The 13966-nt window shown below is 38.8% G+C and overlaps 2 protein-coding genes across 2 annotated transcripts in view; both read right to left on the bottom strand.

Moving 5' to 3' along the window:
• LOC123503108 overlaps positions 1–13385 on the bottom strand; it is a 13534-nt gene extending 149 nt beyond the window's left edge. Inside the window, 3 exon segments of the mRNA XM_045252538.1 lie at positions 1–1525; positions 1527–8201; positions 13174–13385. The exon segment at positions 1–1525 is cut by the window's left edge and continues 149 nt beyond it. Of these exon segments, the coding sequence (XP_045108473.1) occupies positions 893–1525; positions 1527–6434 (5541 nt within the window). The 5' untranslated portion in view covers positions 6435–8201; positions 13174–13385 and the 3' untranslated portion in view covers positions 1–892.
• Positions 6494–7975, bottom strand: LOC123502946 (uncharacterized protein DDB_G0290685-like). Its single transcript, XM_045252240.1, has one exon. The coding sequence runs from the start codon at positions 7973–7975 to the stop codon at positions 6494–6496; it is 1482 nt and encodes a 493-aa protein (XP_045108175.1).
• Positions 13386–13966: the final 581 nt, after the last annotated feature.

Consider the following 13966-nt stretch of genomic DNA (forward strand, 5'->3'; position numbering starts at 1 on the left):
TACAATAATTCCTTACAAATATAATGCACACATTAACAAAATGTATTTATAAATATGGCATGTTACAAAACTTTCAGAAGAATCTTGTCATGAGAACTACACACAATTAGAGGCAGAGAAAATTACAAGAATAATTCATTGATATCATATTTGGTTTCATTAGAAACTAAGTCACTTCAAACAAAACAAATAGATGGAATAGAAAATCTAATTCAAATCAAAGTTAGTAATTAATTAAAAAGAACAACACTAGTAATTACTACTGAGAATAAATATACTATTTCTATATTCACAGTTATAAAAAGGAATATGTATTATATACATCAGGTAGTGTTCTGCATGACAACAATTAACACCCTACTTCAGTGTACAAAGATGCAACGTGAATGTAAAGTGTTGAGAAAAAATAAAATAATAAAAAATTTATAATAATTTCAAAATAAATTAAAATACTTTTTTTCATTTTGCTAACATTGTTCTTAAATTCATGGAACATTAAGTATGAGAGCCAAGATCACACAAACAAACAAACAAACACCCAAACAGAGCAATTGATAAAAGCATGTTTAGATCCTTCAACAAAATTGAAAATAAGAATTCATTAAACATCACATTTACAAAAGACACTTTCATCTTGTACATTAAAACATACTGTAATACTGAAATAAATCCTGTCCAAGCATTACATACATAACAAGAAAATGATCATGCTTGGCAAACTTCCAAAAATTACAAGTACATCAAAATAAACTGTCTTTGAAGATAGGAAAAATAAATTGTTGGAATAAAATTTAACACAAGAAATTCTTAAGCATCATAAAAACATACTGATCAGAAATTTCTTAGTTCCTTAAAAACTACAATGCCAAATTCCTACAAACTGTATACAAAGTTACACAACACTGCTACGAGATCTGACCTTCAGCCCAGTAATTCGGGCAAAATTTCTGATCCACGAATTACTAGGCACCACTGAAATGTTTTTGTCAGTCATGTTCTCCACAATGGAGCACAACACTGGCCTCATCTCCTCCACACCCACCTTATTCAAAAGGAGTTCATACACCAGATCCTTCATATTTTCTGAGATATCCTCCCCAAGGTCAGCAGCCTTCAGAGCAGAGGAGGAGAGTCTGGGCACTTTATTGGTCTCCTTGGCAGCCATACATTCTGCTTCCTTTATCATTTCAAATTTGGTGGTTATCTTGGCTAGTAGGCGGTACAGAGTCTCAGTGGTCTTGCCCAGATCTTGGGGAAGGTCCTCGTATTCCGAGCTGTTCAAGTTGGAGAGAAGTTGGAATTTTTTCTTTTCAGTATCCTTAGTTACTTTTTGAATTAACTGAATGTCCTTTTTATATAGATCTACCTTGGCCTTCAAAGCCTGAACACATTTCCTGAACCACTCTTCCTCACTAGGATTAGAAGAGTGGAGTGCAGCTTGTTCTGCCTCGAGGCACTGCTTCAGCAATGCTTGCACATCATTCTCTATCACATTCTTGTTGTGTTTTAATGAAAGGTTTTCTGTAGTGTTCCTTAGAACTGTCCTCCTTGCTATACAACAACTTCTTCTGTAGCTTGGTCTTGGAGCCAACAAATGGTTGATTCAAGAAGATTTCGGTCAAGCTTGGATTTTTTTCTTCATATAAGAAAGTGCAGTACCTTGAATAAAGTTTTACACATATTCCTATTTTGTCTACATCCCATAGTACCAGATTCCTGCATAGCTCCTCTAGTGCTATAGGAAGGGAGATTGGGACACGCTTTTCCATGTTCTTCCACAAACAGAAGATGGACAGTACAGTACGGACAGTAGGTACCTTTGGGGGTTTCTTCTCCGCAATCCAGAAATCCTCAGTTGTGTATATTTTACATGGATCCCAGTCTTGAGCTAAATACTCACTGTGGTTTCCTTTCCTCTTGGCACGGTTGAACTCCCTGCGAATCTTCTCTGTCACCACCAGGAGGGCAAGACTGTTGGGTACCATTAACACTCTCCTGCGAGCCAGCAGCACCTGAATCAGGATCTGATAGAACATGTCCACATCAGGAGCTTCAGGATTGAGCACACAAATGTTTTGCAACACAAGGAGCTCCTGATTTGTGAGATAACGTTCTCTGTTATTGGCAATACCTAGCAAGTTGTGATGCTCAAATGGGAGCAAGTCAAAGGCTTCTTTTGCAACTCCATCCAGGTCTGAACGTTCCCTTAACATGGCTTCCAAAGCTTTGGTGAGTCTGCCTCTTTGTCGGGGCATATTTGCCATGTCTCTGTTGGTGGGTATCTTACTATCTGTAGTATTGCAGTACAAATCAATGGCATTGATATCTAGCCCTAACTTTTGGACCAATATATTCCCAGTCTCCTCATTGTTTATAGCGGATGACACAGGTTGATAATTCATACAAGTTCTTAACTGAGGCACTGAATCATTTTTAGACACTGGTAGGTCATTGCTGTCAGATGATGTCTCACTAGAAGACACAAATTTCTTGGATATTGCTCTCTGTGACCTGGATTTCAAGATTCTTGGACTCTTCAAAATCTTTTCTTCCATCTTTTCTTTACATACTCGCCTTTCCTTGCTGGTATTTTTATCATACTCATCAGAGGAATCACCGTTTGGAGTCATCTCACTAGAAAGAGAGCTTTGCAGACCTTCAAAAGAAGCCGGCATAGAACTTTCTGATTCTTTTGAGTCAGTCGAGCACAAACGTCGAGTTTCAGTCCTTGTCCTTGTCTTTCTCTGAGGCTTTGATGGTACTCCTTCCATAACTGCAGTAAGATCCTTGGCTTCTTGAATTTCTGTGTCTCTTGGTGACTTTTCTCTTACTCTATCTGACACCTTTTGCTTCTTTGAAGAATGGATACTGGGGCCCTCAGCTGACCTTTTTACCTGATTAGTAAAGCTGTTTCCTGAGGACATATCTTGTTTCTCTGTGACAGTTTGTTCCTTTGCATCTTTCATATTGACATCCTCAGGTTCTGTATTTCCACTGACCCTTTCACTGACATCTTCATGCTCCGCTGTGTTTCCTACCAATTCAACAGTGGACACAATCTGTTTCTCAGTTAAAACCTGTTCAGCATCAATCATGTTAACCTCACCAATCTTAGTTTCCTCATATCTTTTTGTATCTGCTTCTCTCATGATAGAATCCTCACTTCTCTCATTGCTTTCAAATTTTACATCTTCCATGTCTCTTTCATTTCTCTCATATTTTTCATGTCCAGCTTTTGCATCTTTCATGTTTCTTATCACAGTTTCCTCAGTTTTGTCACGTTTTTCAGTTTCTTTTTTGTCAGCATTGACATCCTCAGTTTTCTTATTGTTGACATCAGTTTTCTCAGCACAGACATCCCCAGTTTTCTCAGTGTTGATGGTTTTCTCAGTGTTGACATCTCCAGTTTTCTCAGTGTTGACATCTCCAGTTTTCTCAGTGTTGACATCCCCAGTTTTCTCAGTGTTGACATCTCCAGTTTTCTCAGTGTTGACATCTCCAGTTTTCTCAGTGTTGACATCCCCAATTTTCTCAGTGTTGACATCCCCAATTTTCTTAGTGTTGACATCTTCAGTTTTCTCAGTGTTGACATCCCCAATTTTCTTAGTGTTGACATCTTCAGTTTTCTCAGTGTTGACATCCCCAGTTTTCTCAGTGTTGACATCCCCAGTTTTCTCAGTGTCGACATCCCCAGTTTTCTCAGTGTTGACATCTCCAATTTTCTCAGTGTTGACATCTCCAGCTTTCTCAACATTGACATCCTTAGTTTTCTTAGAGTTGAAATCTCCAGTTTTCTCAGTATTGACATCTTCAGATTTCTTAGCACTGACATCCACAGTTTCCTCATTCTTCTCACAGCTTTCACTTACTGTATCAGTCTTGTTTGCTTCTTCATTTCTCTCACATTTGTCGTGTTTTATGATGGCTTCCTCTGGTTTCTCATTCCTGTTGATAGCTTTAGTACTTTGCAAGTCATGTTTTCCAGTATTTCTACTATCATCTTTTGACTTGATAATATTGCTTACATCGTCATCTGTGGAGGCTTCTGATTTTTGTGGAAGTATTTGATCTGCATCTTTATCATTAATCTTACCAAATTTCTTTTTTCTGCTGGAATACTTTATATCTTTGTTATTGTGTCTTGCACCTATTTTACTTTTGTTGCGCAATGTAGTTTTGTCCTTTTTATATCCTTCTGCTTTAACCTGGTCCTTTACAACAATATCTCCCTTCACATCTGCTGTACTTTGTTCTGATTCTGTCACACTCTTCTTATTTGATGGTTTAGTAGTAACAATATCAGACGAGTTCTCTAGAGAGCTTTCCTCATTCCTTGATGCATTCATATTACTCTCCCTCCATTCAGACATTGTGTCATCCTTATCTGAGTCATGAAAGGAGTCTTTGCTAACATACTTTGAACAGTCAGTAGTAGGAGGTTCATTCATAGGTAACTCGGCATCATTTTTATCACTTGACTCTGACAAACTTTCTGTACCAGTTGATTCTTTGCAACCCAAATTTTTCCTTTTCTTCATGGATTGCCTCATCACCTCCTCCCCTATAATGGACCGTTTCAGAGAGCTCTTCCAAACAGGGTATATACGAACTCTGTGTTTTGATGTTATTGGCACAGGTTTTCCCAGGTTAACACTGCATTTCTTTATAATAATTTTTTTGTTCAAACTCTGTGAATCATCTCCGTATGAGGTAGCAGGTGCTTCACTAAGATGCATATCTTTCTTTTTCAAACCAGCTTTCAGTTCCTTGACCTGAGTATTTACACTGCTCTTTGCAGTAGTATCTGGATCTTTCTTGACTTCACTTTGCTGAGACAGAGTAATTTTCTCAGCACCAGTAGTATTGGTGGATGGTGTGATGGTCTCTGAGGATGGTCCAGCTTTGTGTTTTGTTTTGGTGAGGCTGCTCTTCTGTTTTGGAGTCTCTTCGTCAACCATACTTGTGCTCGGTTGCTTTGATTTCTGAACTTCATTTTCCTTTTGGCTTGCAGGCTTTGGGCTTAGTAAGGCTGACAGCATCATATCAGCACTCTTGGGGTTGTACACTGCATCAAAGACTGTACAACAACTCACCGACCCACTTTTCATCAAGCACTTCAGCCACACGACAACTTCTTTTATCTTCATATTTCCAATGCTCTTACCGAGGTCAGCTCGCTCCAAAACACTCCTCAATGCCTTCTCCTTGTTCTCTGGGTAGTGAATATCTGCATAATTACTGAAGCACATGATGGCCCCATAGGTGATTTTTGAATTGACTGTCACACTCTTGTTGCCCTCAAAGATTGCCTCAAGTACCTCATCATTCCACAGATAGTAACATCTTTGGCACACAAGGGACATTTGATCTGACCTATCAGTATTCTCAATTGTCTTAATTGTTTCTGAGAGAATCACAATATCTGAGTCATTGGAATCTCCTACATCTTGTTCCTCTGACAGTGTTTTCTCTGTGGATGGTTGCTGTTTGTGGACTGCACCTCCTGGTGTCTTTTTACTAGTGGATTTTTTTGCTATGTTTTTCTGTTTGGGTGGCATTTTCTTGTCAGTCACTGTGTTTTTACTGCTTGAGCTGCTTGGCTTCCTTTCACATGTTGGAGCTACATCTTTATGCTTCATTGTTCTAGAATCATCACATTTACTGCTGATTTCTCCTCCAGGATGTTCTGATTCCTTGCTAAGTTGACTTGTAGTTGTATTTTGTTGCACCATCACCTCTTTACTTAACTTTTCATCTTCTCTGCTTCCATAACCAATTCCATTTTTCTCAATTTCTTGGGATTCTGATCCAATTTCCTCCTTTTGATTCTGTGGTGTTTCTTCTGGAGTTGATTCCTGTGATGTAGTATTTGCCTTTTCACTTACATCCTTGTCAGCTATTCCATGTTTGTCAGCCTGATTTAGCACATCTTTGGTCACAGCAAGTCTCTTAAGCTGATCCACATCTTTTCCAGTTATTTTGTTGGCACCAGTTTGATTCTGCACATCCTCAGAAAGTGTCTCTTCATGCATATTTGTATATGTTTTTCCTTGGTTTGGTTTTGATCTAATCTCACTTGTTAGTTTTAGTGATTGCTCATTCATATCTGGTTGGCCTGAATCATGTGCATCTTTATCTGGCTCATCATGATCTCCGGTGGTAATCCAACCTTTGCTTCTGCTTGTGTCAGCATCACCTTTCTTTGACTGTTCAGTTTCTTTGTCTAATGATTTTTGTGTTTTATCATTTTCTATATTTGCACTCATTTTTTTCATATTTATGTTTCTTCCTTCCGTCTCTAACTGTTCTTTTTCACACAATTTGCCACTTTCTACACCTGTTGGAGTCTTATTTTCCTCATCCTTTCCCTGGACTGTAGATCCTTTATTTTCACCTTCTTCCTCACCTTCTACTCTTGATACTTCAGTTTCCATCTCTTCCTGTTCTGCTTCAGACTGCAGCTCTCCATCTTTTTCTTTTCTTGATACAATTTCTAGTTCTGCATCTTTCCTCCTTCCTCTGTCACTGTTCTCAAGTCCTGGTCTTCACTTCTTTCAGCATTCTGTGCAGAGTCATTTGATTCACTTATTTTTTCTTCTAAACTTCTTTCCATGGAGTCTTCTTGTGTGTCTTTCAGTCTTGACTCAGCTTCCAGACAGCCTTGTGTTTCTTTGGTGAAGTCTTCAAGTTGTTCTTGGATAACACAGCTGTTAGTATTCTTTTTTGTCTCTTTATCACTTTCCACTTCTGTACTACCTTCCTTGTCATTTTCCTGAATGTCCTCCTCATTTAACACATTATCTTTTTTACTATCATGGAAAGACATATCATGCTCCATTTCTGAACTGTCTTCATTCATTTCTACCATCCTGTCATCTTTTTCCATGCTAGTCATTGTGTTCTCATTTTCATTTCCCTTTATGACATAACCAGTTTCCATTTGGTAGTTCTCATTTTCATTGCTTTCCATGCCAGAATTACACATCTGGCTGTTTTCTTCACTTTCTAAGCCAGAACTAGCCAATGATTGATTGTTCTCTCTATCTCCACTGTCTTGTAAGTCAGATTTAACTGTACTCTGACTAATATCTTCACTTTCACTGTCATCAAAACTAGAACTATTAATTGTTTGGCTAGTCTCTTCATTATCATCATCTTCAGTGACAGAATTACTCATTGCTTGTCTGGCTTCTTCATTTTCACTGACTTCCATTTCAGAAGAACTGCTTAAATATAAGCTAATATCATTATCATCACCACTTGAGTCAAAACTAATCATATTTTGGATATCCTTTCTATTCTCATCACCTTCTAAGCCAGAGATGTTCATACTTTTATCATCTTCATTTTCTTCACCTTCCAAGATGAAACTACTCATATTTTGGTTGTTTTCTTCATTTTTAAAATCTCTGGAGTCAGAGTTAACATTACTTTCACTATCACCAAGAACTGCAATCCCAGCAGCTTTCTCTTCATTCCTCTCATTTACATCACCCTCATGTGTTGTAGAATGACTTCCTGTAACTTCCTTCACTCCTTCAAAACTATCACCATTTTCATTCAAATCATCATTTTCTCTGTCAACATCCGATTTCTTTGAGGAAGTTTCAAACTCATGTATTTTGCTATCTTCACAACCTGCTTCACTATGGATATTCTCACCATCTTGTTCAATGCCTTCAACACCCTTCCCCTTCTCCATGTCCTCATTACCACACCTACTCATTATGCTTCCCTTACTAACACTCTCCACGTCACTGAGTTTAGTAGCAGAGTTACCCTGAATGCATTCTGGCACTATCTTACAAAGTTCCTCACTCACATTCTGTAAAACATTTTGCTCTGCATCACTCTCATCACCTTGCTTCTCCATTTTCTTCAGGTCACAATGGCTGGTTGTACCTTGATCCTCAAGCAAGAAATAGGGGTTTACAGAATAATTCTGAGATTCTCCTTGCCCTAATGAATCTTCCATGTTACTGAAGCTAAAGACAAACTGTTTATAATCTGAAGTGCAATTGATTGTGTAGACCCCATCCATTCATATTTTTTAAAGTATGTCTGAATGCACTTACACAACTGGAGATGGAGTCAAGTTCTCTTCTTGCATAAGCATATTTCATCTCCACCATCAATGTCCACTACACAGCCAAGTAGAGTTTAGCCCAGGCATTCTTGTGTGGTCACAAACTTGCATCAACCTGCAAAGTAACTCATCTTAATATATCAAAGTATCCACAATAATTTATTCTTTAGCTCAGACTTTACATATCCTGATCCTCAACACAATACGTATACTGTTGCTTTAGCCTTACCATCTTTTTGAAGGATACAGATGGTTGAAGGACAGCTTATTTTGTCAAGGCCACTTCTTGGTCATCAAGCTTATTGAGCTGCAACAACGCCACTGGTCAGATTAAGGGCACATCATGGTCATACAGTCGTTCACATATAGATAAGCAACAGGCTGATATCAACCCATTCAGCACCACTCCTGTTTTCCTGGCAGGGTCTGTATATAACAAGCAATTGCCACCCCCTGTGCTCTCCATGCCCCTTACTAAAATAACTTTTTTGGGGCATATGCTTCTATATTTATGCAAAATACTATAGTGTACAGGAGCGTCACCACTTATTTCCCCACGATCTACTCATAAGTAAGCACCAAGGAAGATCAGGTACTGCCTATCCACCACACGTCTGAATGTTGTCAGGGGTCATGGGGAACTTGTATCCCAATCAAACAAGACAAATCTTTAAAAATCCCTGTCAGCATTATAAATTATTGTCAATTTGCAGTTCCACCCCCAACCATGGAATCTCTAATGTGACATTTTTCTGGTGAGCAATGTAATGAAATGATTGGTGGCATGTATTATTACCATTGAAAATTAATATTTTTTTAATTATAACTTTTGAACTCCAACTCATGCCTACCTCTTATTCCCTATGATCTTGGGGACCCATGGGAAATTGGGGGGCTTTTGGCTGGGGGAGCATTAAATCAAGTAATGTGCATTGCAAAAGAAGCTAGAAATTAACAAATCACAAAAAATTTCTGAAAATACTTTGGTGGTGAAAGTGGCAGCTGGCTGCTGCGGTGCCAACCATTGGTTTGTTTATATTGAGCAGTGTTGCCAATGCTGCATTTCCTGCTGTATCTGCTACACCACACCTCTCCAAGGAATACTAAACAAACCCAACCTTATAATCTAACCAGAGGAACTGCATCCCCTCCCTTCCCAATCCTCCTAAGGATTACTAACCAAACCCAATGTAATAACCTAGCTGGGAGTCACAGCCATCCCAGACCTCACTCAAAGGTTATTAACTAAACTCAACATCATAACCTTCTAGTGGGGGGACAGGGGTGCCCTGCAACAAACAATTTATAGTTTCACCCAACCAATGATTTTCTAACAAGCATTAAATCAAGGTTATAATGTTTGGTTAGTAACCCTTGTGGAGATCTAGGGTGGACACCCCCCCCCCGGTTACAAGGTTATTTCATTGGGTTTGGTTAGTAACCCTTGGAATGGTCTATAGGGCAGTCTAAGAGATTATTATGTTGGGTTTGGTTAGTACCACAATAATAGCATTATCTTATGAGCGAGAGGTTGATGGCTGTGGTGGTGGCAATTTTCAAACACATTATTTGAATACAAGAATAACAACCAGACATAATTTTAAACCATTTTTAACATTGCCGGAAACTAAGCGGTCAACTCCAGAAAATTAGTGAATCGTTGGCAACGCTGCTCAATATAAACAAACCAACAGTTGGCACAGGGCCTACTTTCAAGTCACTCTGGCCTCTAGATGCTCTAGGCTTTGGTCACTTCAGCCCCCAACCCTGGTCACTCCAGTTTCCCACCCTGGTCACTCTAGCCCCCAACCCTGGTCACTCTGGCTTCCCACCCTGGTCACTCCAGCCTCCTACCCTAGTCACTCCAGCCTCCTACACAGGTCACTCCAGCCTCCTTGTTTACTTATGAAACTATGATAAACACTGTTTAAACAACATTGGTGGAGAGTACATTCTTCTTTGCTGTAACAGTGTTTATTTTTAGTTGTTGCCAACACACACATCAACCCTCTCCCACACCAGTAAATTTTATGAGTTTTGTTTTATCAAATACCAATACCGCTGCAAATATTGATACATTTTTCAAGCTAGCAATGTATTCTGGGTATTGACAAAGTTATTCAATTCATTACTTTTGTAAAACATGCTCCTCTTTCACTTGCCATCATTAAATGCTAAAACATTCATGAAATATCTAAAACACAGGTAAATAGTCAATTAAAGAAGGTAAGTGGTTAAGAGATGAGTAGTGATGGAGGTCAGCTGTAACTTACAATCAAAGGTTCAAAATTTGTATCTGTGATTACATAATAGGTAATGTTTATCATACCTAACTAGAAATCTGATAACTACATGTACTTAAAACTATCAGGATATGAATGCAAACATTTAGATCATAGACACCAAATATGCAAAATATGGCTACAACGAACTGAAAAATGTATAATATTTTGTGCCAGTGAGCACTTGACACAGAACCACTGTTTTTCAAGTTCCTTGCAAACCATACTGCAATAATCCTTTTGAGAAACACCAAAAGCACAAATTTGATGTTGCCACTGGTCACACCCATCATACTGTATGTAACGCCTACTGCCTTGGCCATACTTCAGCAAAGCAAGCAGCACACATGAAGGAAGCCACTGTGAAACTGTGATTTTACGTAACTTTTTACTCCAAAGAGACTTATTTTCATACTGCTTCCGGCTATCTTGTGTTTTGTGACGAAAACAAATGTAGGGCTATAATTGTTGCAAATGGTAGCTTTTTTCCTCATACTCTTAGTCCGACTCAAATATGAAGGCCGCTGAGGGGAGACTTATCGGGGATTCCCCAGCTGCTGCGTCGCCAAACGTCGCAGCCCCAATTATAGGATTAACACTGAAGTGTGGAGAAACGCCCATCTCTCCCGCTCTCTCTCTCTCTCTGGCTTGTTACTACTTCCTCCTGTTTCTTATTACTATATAGTTCTCTCATGCACGTGTGTGTGTGTGTGTGTGTGTGTGTGTGTGTGTGTGTGTGTGTGTGTGTGTGTGTGTGTGTGTGTGTGTGTGTGTGTGTGTGTGTGTGTAATCCTGCTTGCACAACAGTTTACACACTCTCTCTCTCTCTCTCTCTCTCTCTCTCTCTCTCTCTCTCTCTCTAAAATAGACAAGTAGACATGCATCTTTTTTGTTGTTTTATTTTACTCTTTTCCACACCACCCATGAGGTAAGAGTTAAGGTGCGTTTTTTTTTATGGAGGTTTTACCCTGTAGGCATAATCCTCTCTCAGCTATTTAATCAGACAGTTCTTCGTCAGAAGTGTCCTCCACATTGATAATAAAAGAATCCTCTAAGCAAAACTTGTTGATGCTGTAAATAATTAATTTCTCTCGACTATGAAGGATGCGATGGCGAGTAGCGCGGACGAGATATTCACCTTCCATCCTGAGCGACAGGGAGGGGAGGAGTGACTCAATTTGACCTGGGGATTATCAGCAGTCAGGGAGGTTGACCTCATCCATGTCCAACCTTGAAAAGTAGCAATGCTGGAGAGCAGTGGTGCTACATTTTGTGGTATCTATACAAAATCATTGTCTTCATTACACTAAAACAATATTCAAAGCTCTCTATACATCCTTAGTAGAAATTTAGAGGAATACACTCTAATGACGGTTCATTAAGATGTAAGTTAATAATGAGATCGAAACATGTGCTACAATGTTTGGCGACGCTGCAGCGTCCTTCATATTTGAGTTGGACTATAGTGTATAGTTATTTCCTTATTCCTCTATATGAATAGAACTAAAAGCATACTTTTTCCACATTTCTTTTTCCTTTTATAATATATATATATATATATATATATATATATATATATATATATATATATATATATATATATATATATATATATATATATATATATATATATATATATATATATATATATATATAAACTGCAATCCCACATGCCTGTGCAGCCAAGGGGGTGGAATGCAAGGGAGGCCAGATTAACCAGGGCTGGAAAAACTAGGGAGACAGAGTGGCTTGTTTACCATGGCCTCACCAAAGGTCAGACTTTGTGGGTTTCACTGCTTGGTAAATTAATAAGTGTGAAACATGTCATTAAGTATAGTTGCTAGGAAAAGAGTTTGCATAAAATGTGGACTCTTAGGAAGTGTGGGTGATGAAGACCTATGCAGGTCCTGTGAAGAGCAGGAGAAAGAAAGCCAAAGGAAGGATACTTGCCAACACTGCCTGAGGTGCGTAAACAGAGGCAAAGGGGTACAATGTGATGAATGTGACTGGTGGTTCCACATATCTTGGCACTGGAGCTTTTCAATCTCACACCCACTACTGGACTGGACTGGACTGTCACAGCAGCCAGCCACAGCCTCCACCATCGAAGTATTTTCAGAGGGGTTTTTTAGTGATTTTGTTGAGTTCTGGCTTCTCATGCAATGCACATTACTCAATTTAATGTTGCCCTCACAACAACAACAACAAAAATATATATATATTTCCCACAGGTCCCCAAGATCGTTGGGAATGAGAGGTAGGCATAAGTTGGAGTTAAAAAACGGTCATAACTCAAAAATTATTCATTTGCGACGGAAATTATCAGTCATCTCACTACACTTCTCACCAGAAAAACATGAGTCACATCAGATTCTGTACTTGGGTGAAACTTGTCCCAATTTATTTACGGTAGGTATATAAAGTTCAAAATACTCTTATTGAGCTGTATCTGATGACTTGGGATAGAAAAGCCCTGATGAGGCAAGTGAAATGTCAACTCCCACAGACCTAATAAGATACGATCTTAACTCCATGACATGACGCAGCCTTGCACCAGCCAAGGACTCTTGGCTCAGCAAAAGCAGCCACAGCACTACAACAAAAGGAACCCTTCCATAATAATTAAACAACTACATACTATTATTCCAGGACAAAGCCTTAGAATGATCCACAACACAACAGAAGCTGAAAACAGCAACAAGCACCATCAGAACACAAGGGAAAAGACCAAAGTATTACCCCACAGACGTGGTGATGGCGGTGGATGTAAACAAACCCAGAGTGCAATTCTTATTATCTACTTACAACTGGGCATTGCTGTTGTATTCACTGCAGACGCTGTGATAAGGTATTCAGCAGTACTTCATCTTCCTTCTGAGAAACCACAGACACATCAACACCACAGGGCAAAGGAGGATATTACATTTTCCTTCACGGTTTGCTACGCACAGACGGCGGAGTGCCCACTCTTCTTCACCTCCCACGGGCCACGGCCCGCCTCCCTCTCGTCTTCCCGCCTCCGTCATTTGTTTCGTTTATTCATCTACTGAATACTGATTCTACTCATCCGTTTCTTTCTTAAACTATTTCGCAACAAACAGAATGGTAGTCTATTGGTTAAAGCAACCCATGGATACGGATAACTAATATTAGGTACCAACATTATTTTGACGTCGGTACTCATTCATTAATATCATAAGTAAAATGTAAATAATTTATTTATCACATCGTCTCAAGATACCAAGGACGATGATTTGTTGGAGAGCAACAAGGAAAGACAATCAATCTACTACCTAGGTAGGTAGATCTAAATAAGAGGATATAATACAACGTATAGCTACCACCTATACAGTTACATAGAATATAATCATCACAACACATGCTGAAGTTAGGTTTTCTATGACTATTTGATAAATCATTGCATGAAATTATGAAAATAACGATGATTATTGATGATTGTGCTATTCTATTTCTCTAGATAGAATAAGTAGGTAAATATTTCGTCTATAGGTACCGTATCCTGAAGGAGATGAATGATACGATTTCCGAGACCAGGAACAATTAATTTGTTTCATCAACCAGCTATCTATATATTTAC

Source organism: Portunus trituberculatus, chromosome 13 (genome assembly GCF_017591435.1).
Source record: "Portunus trituberculatus isolate SZX2019 chromosome 13, ASM1759143v1, whole genome shotgun sequence".
NCBI lineage: Eukaryota > Metazoa > Arthropoda > Malacostraca > Decapoda > Portunidae > Portunus > Portunus trituberculatus.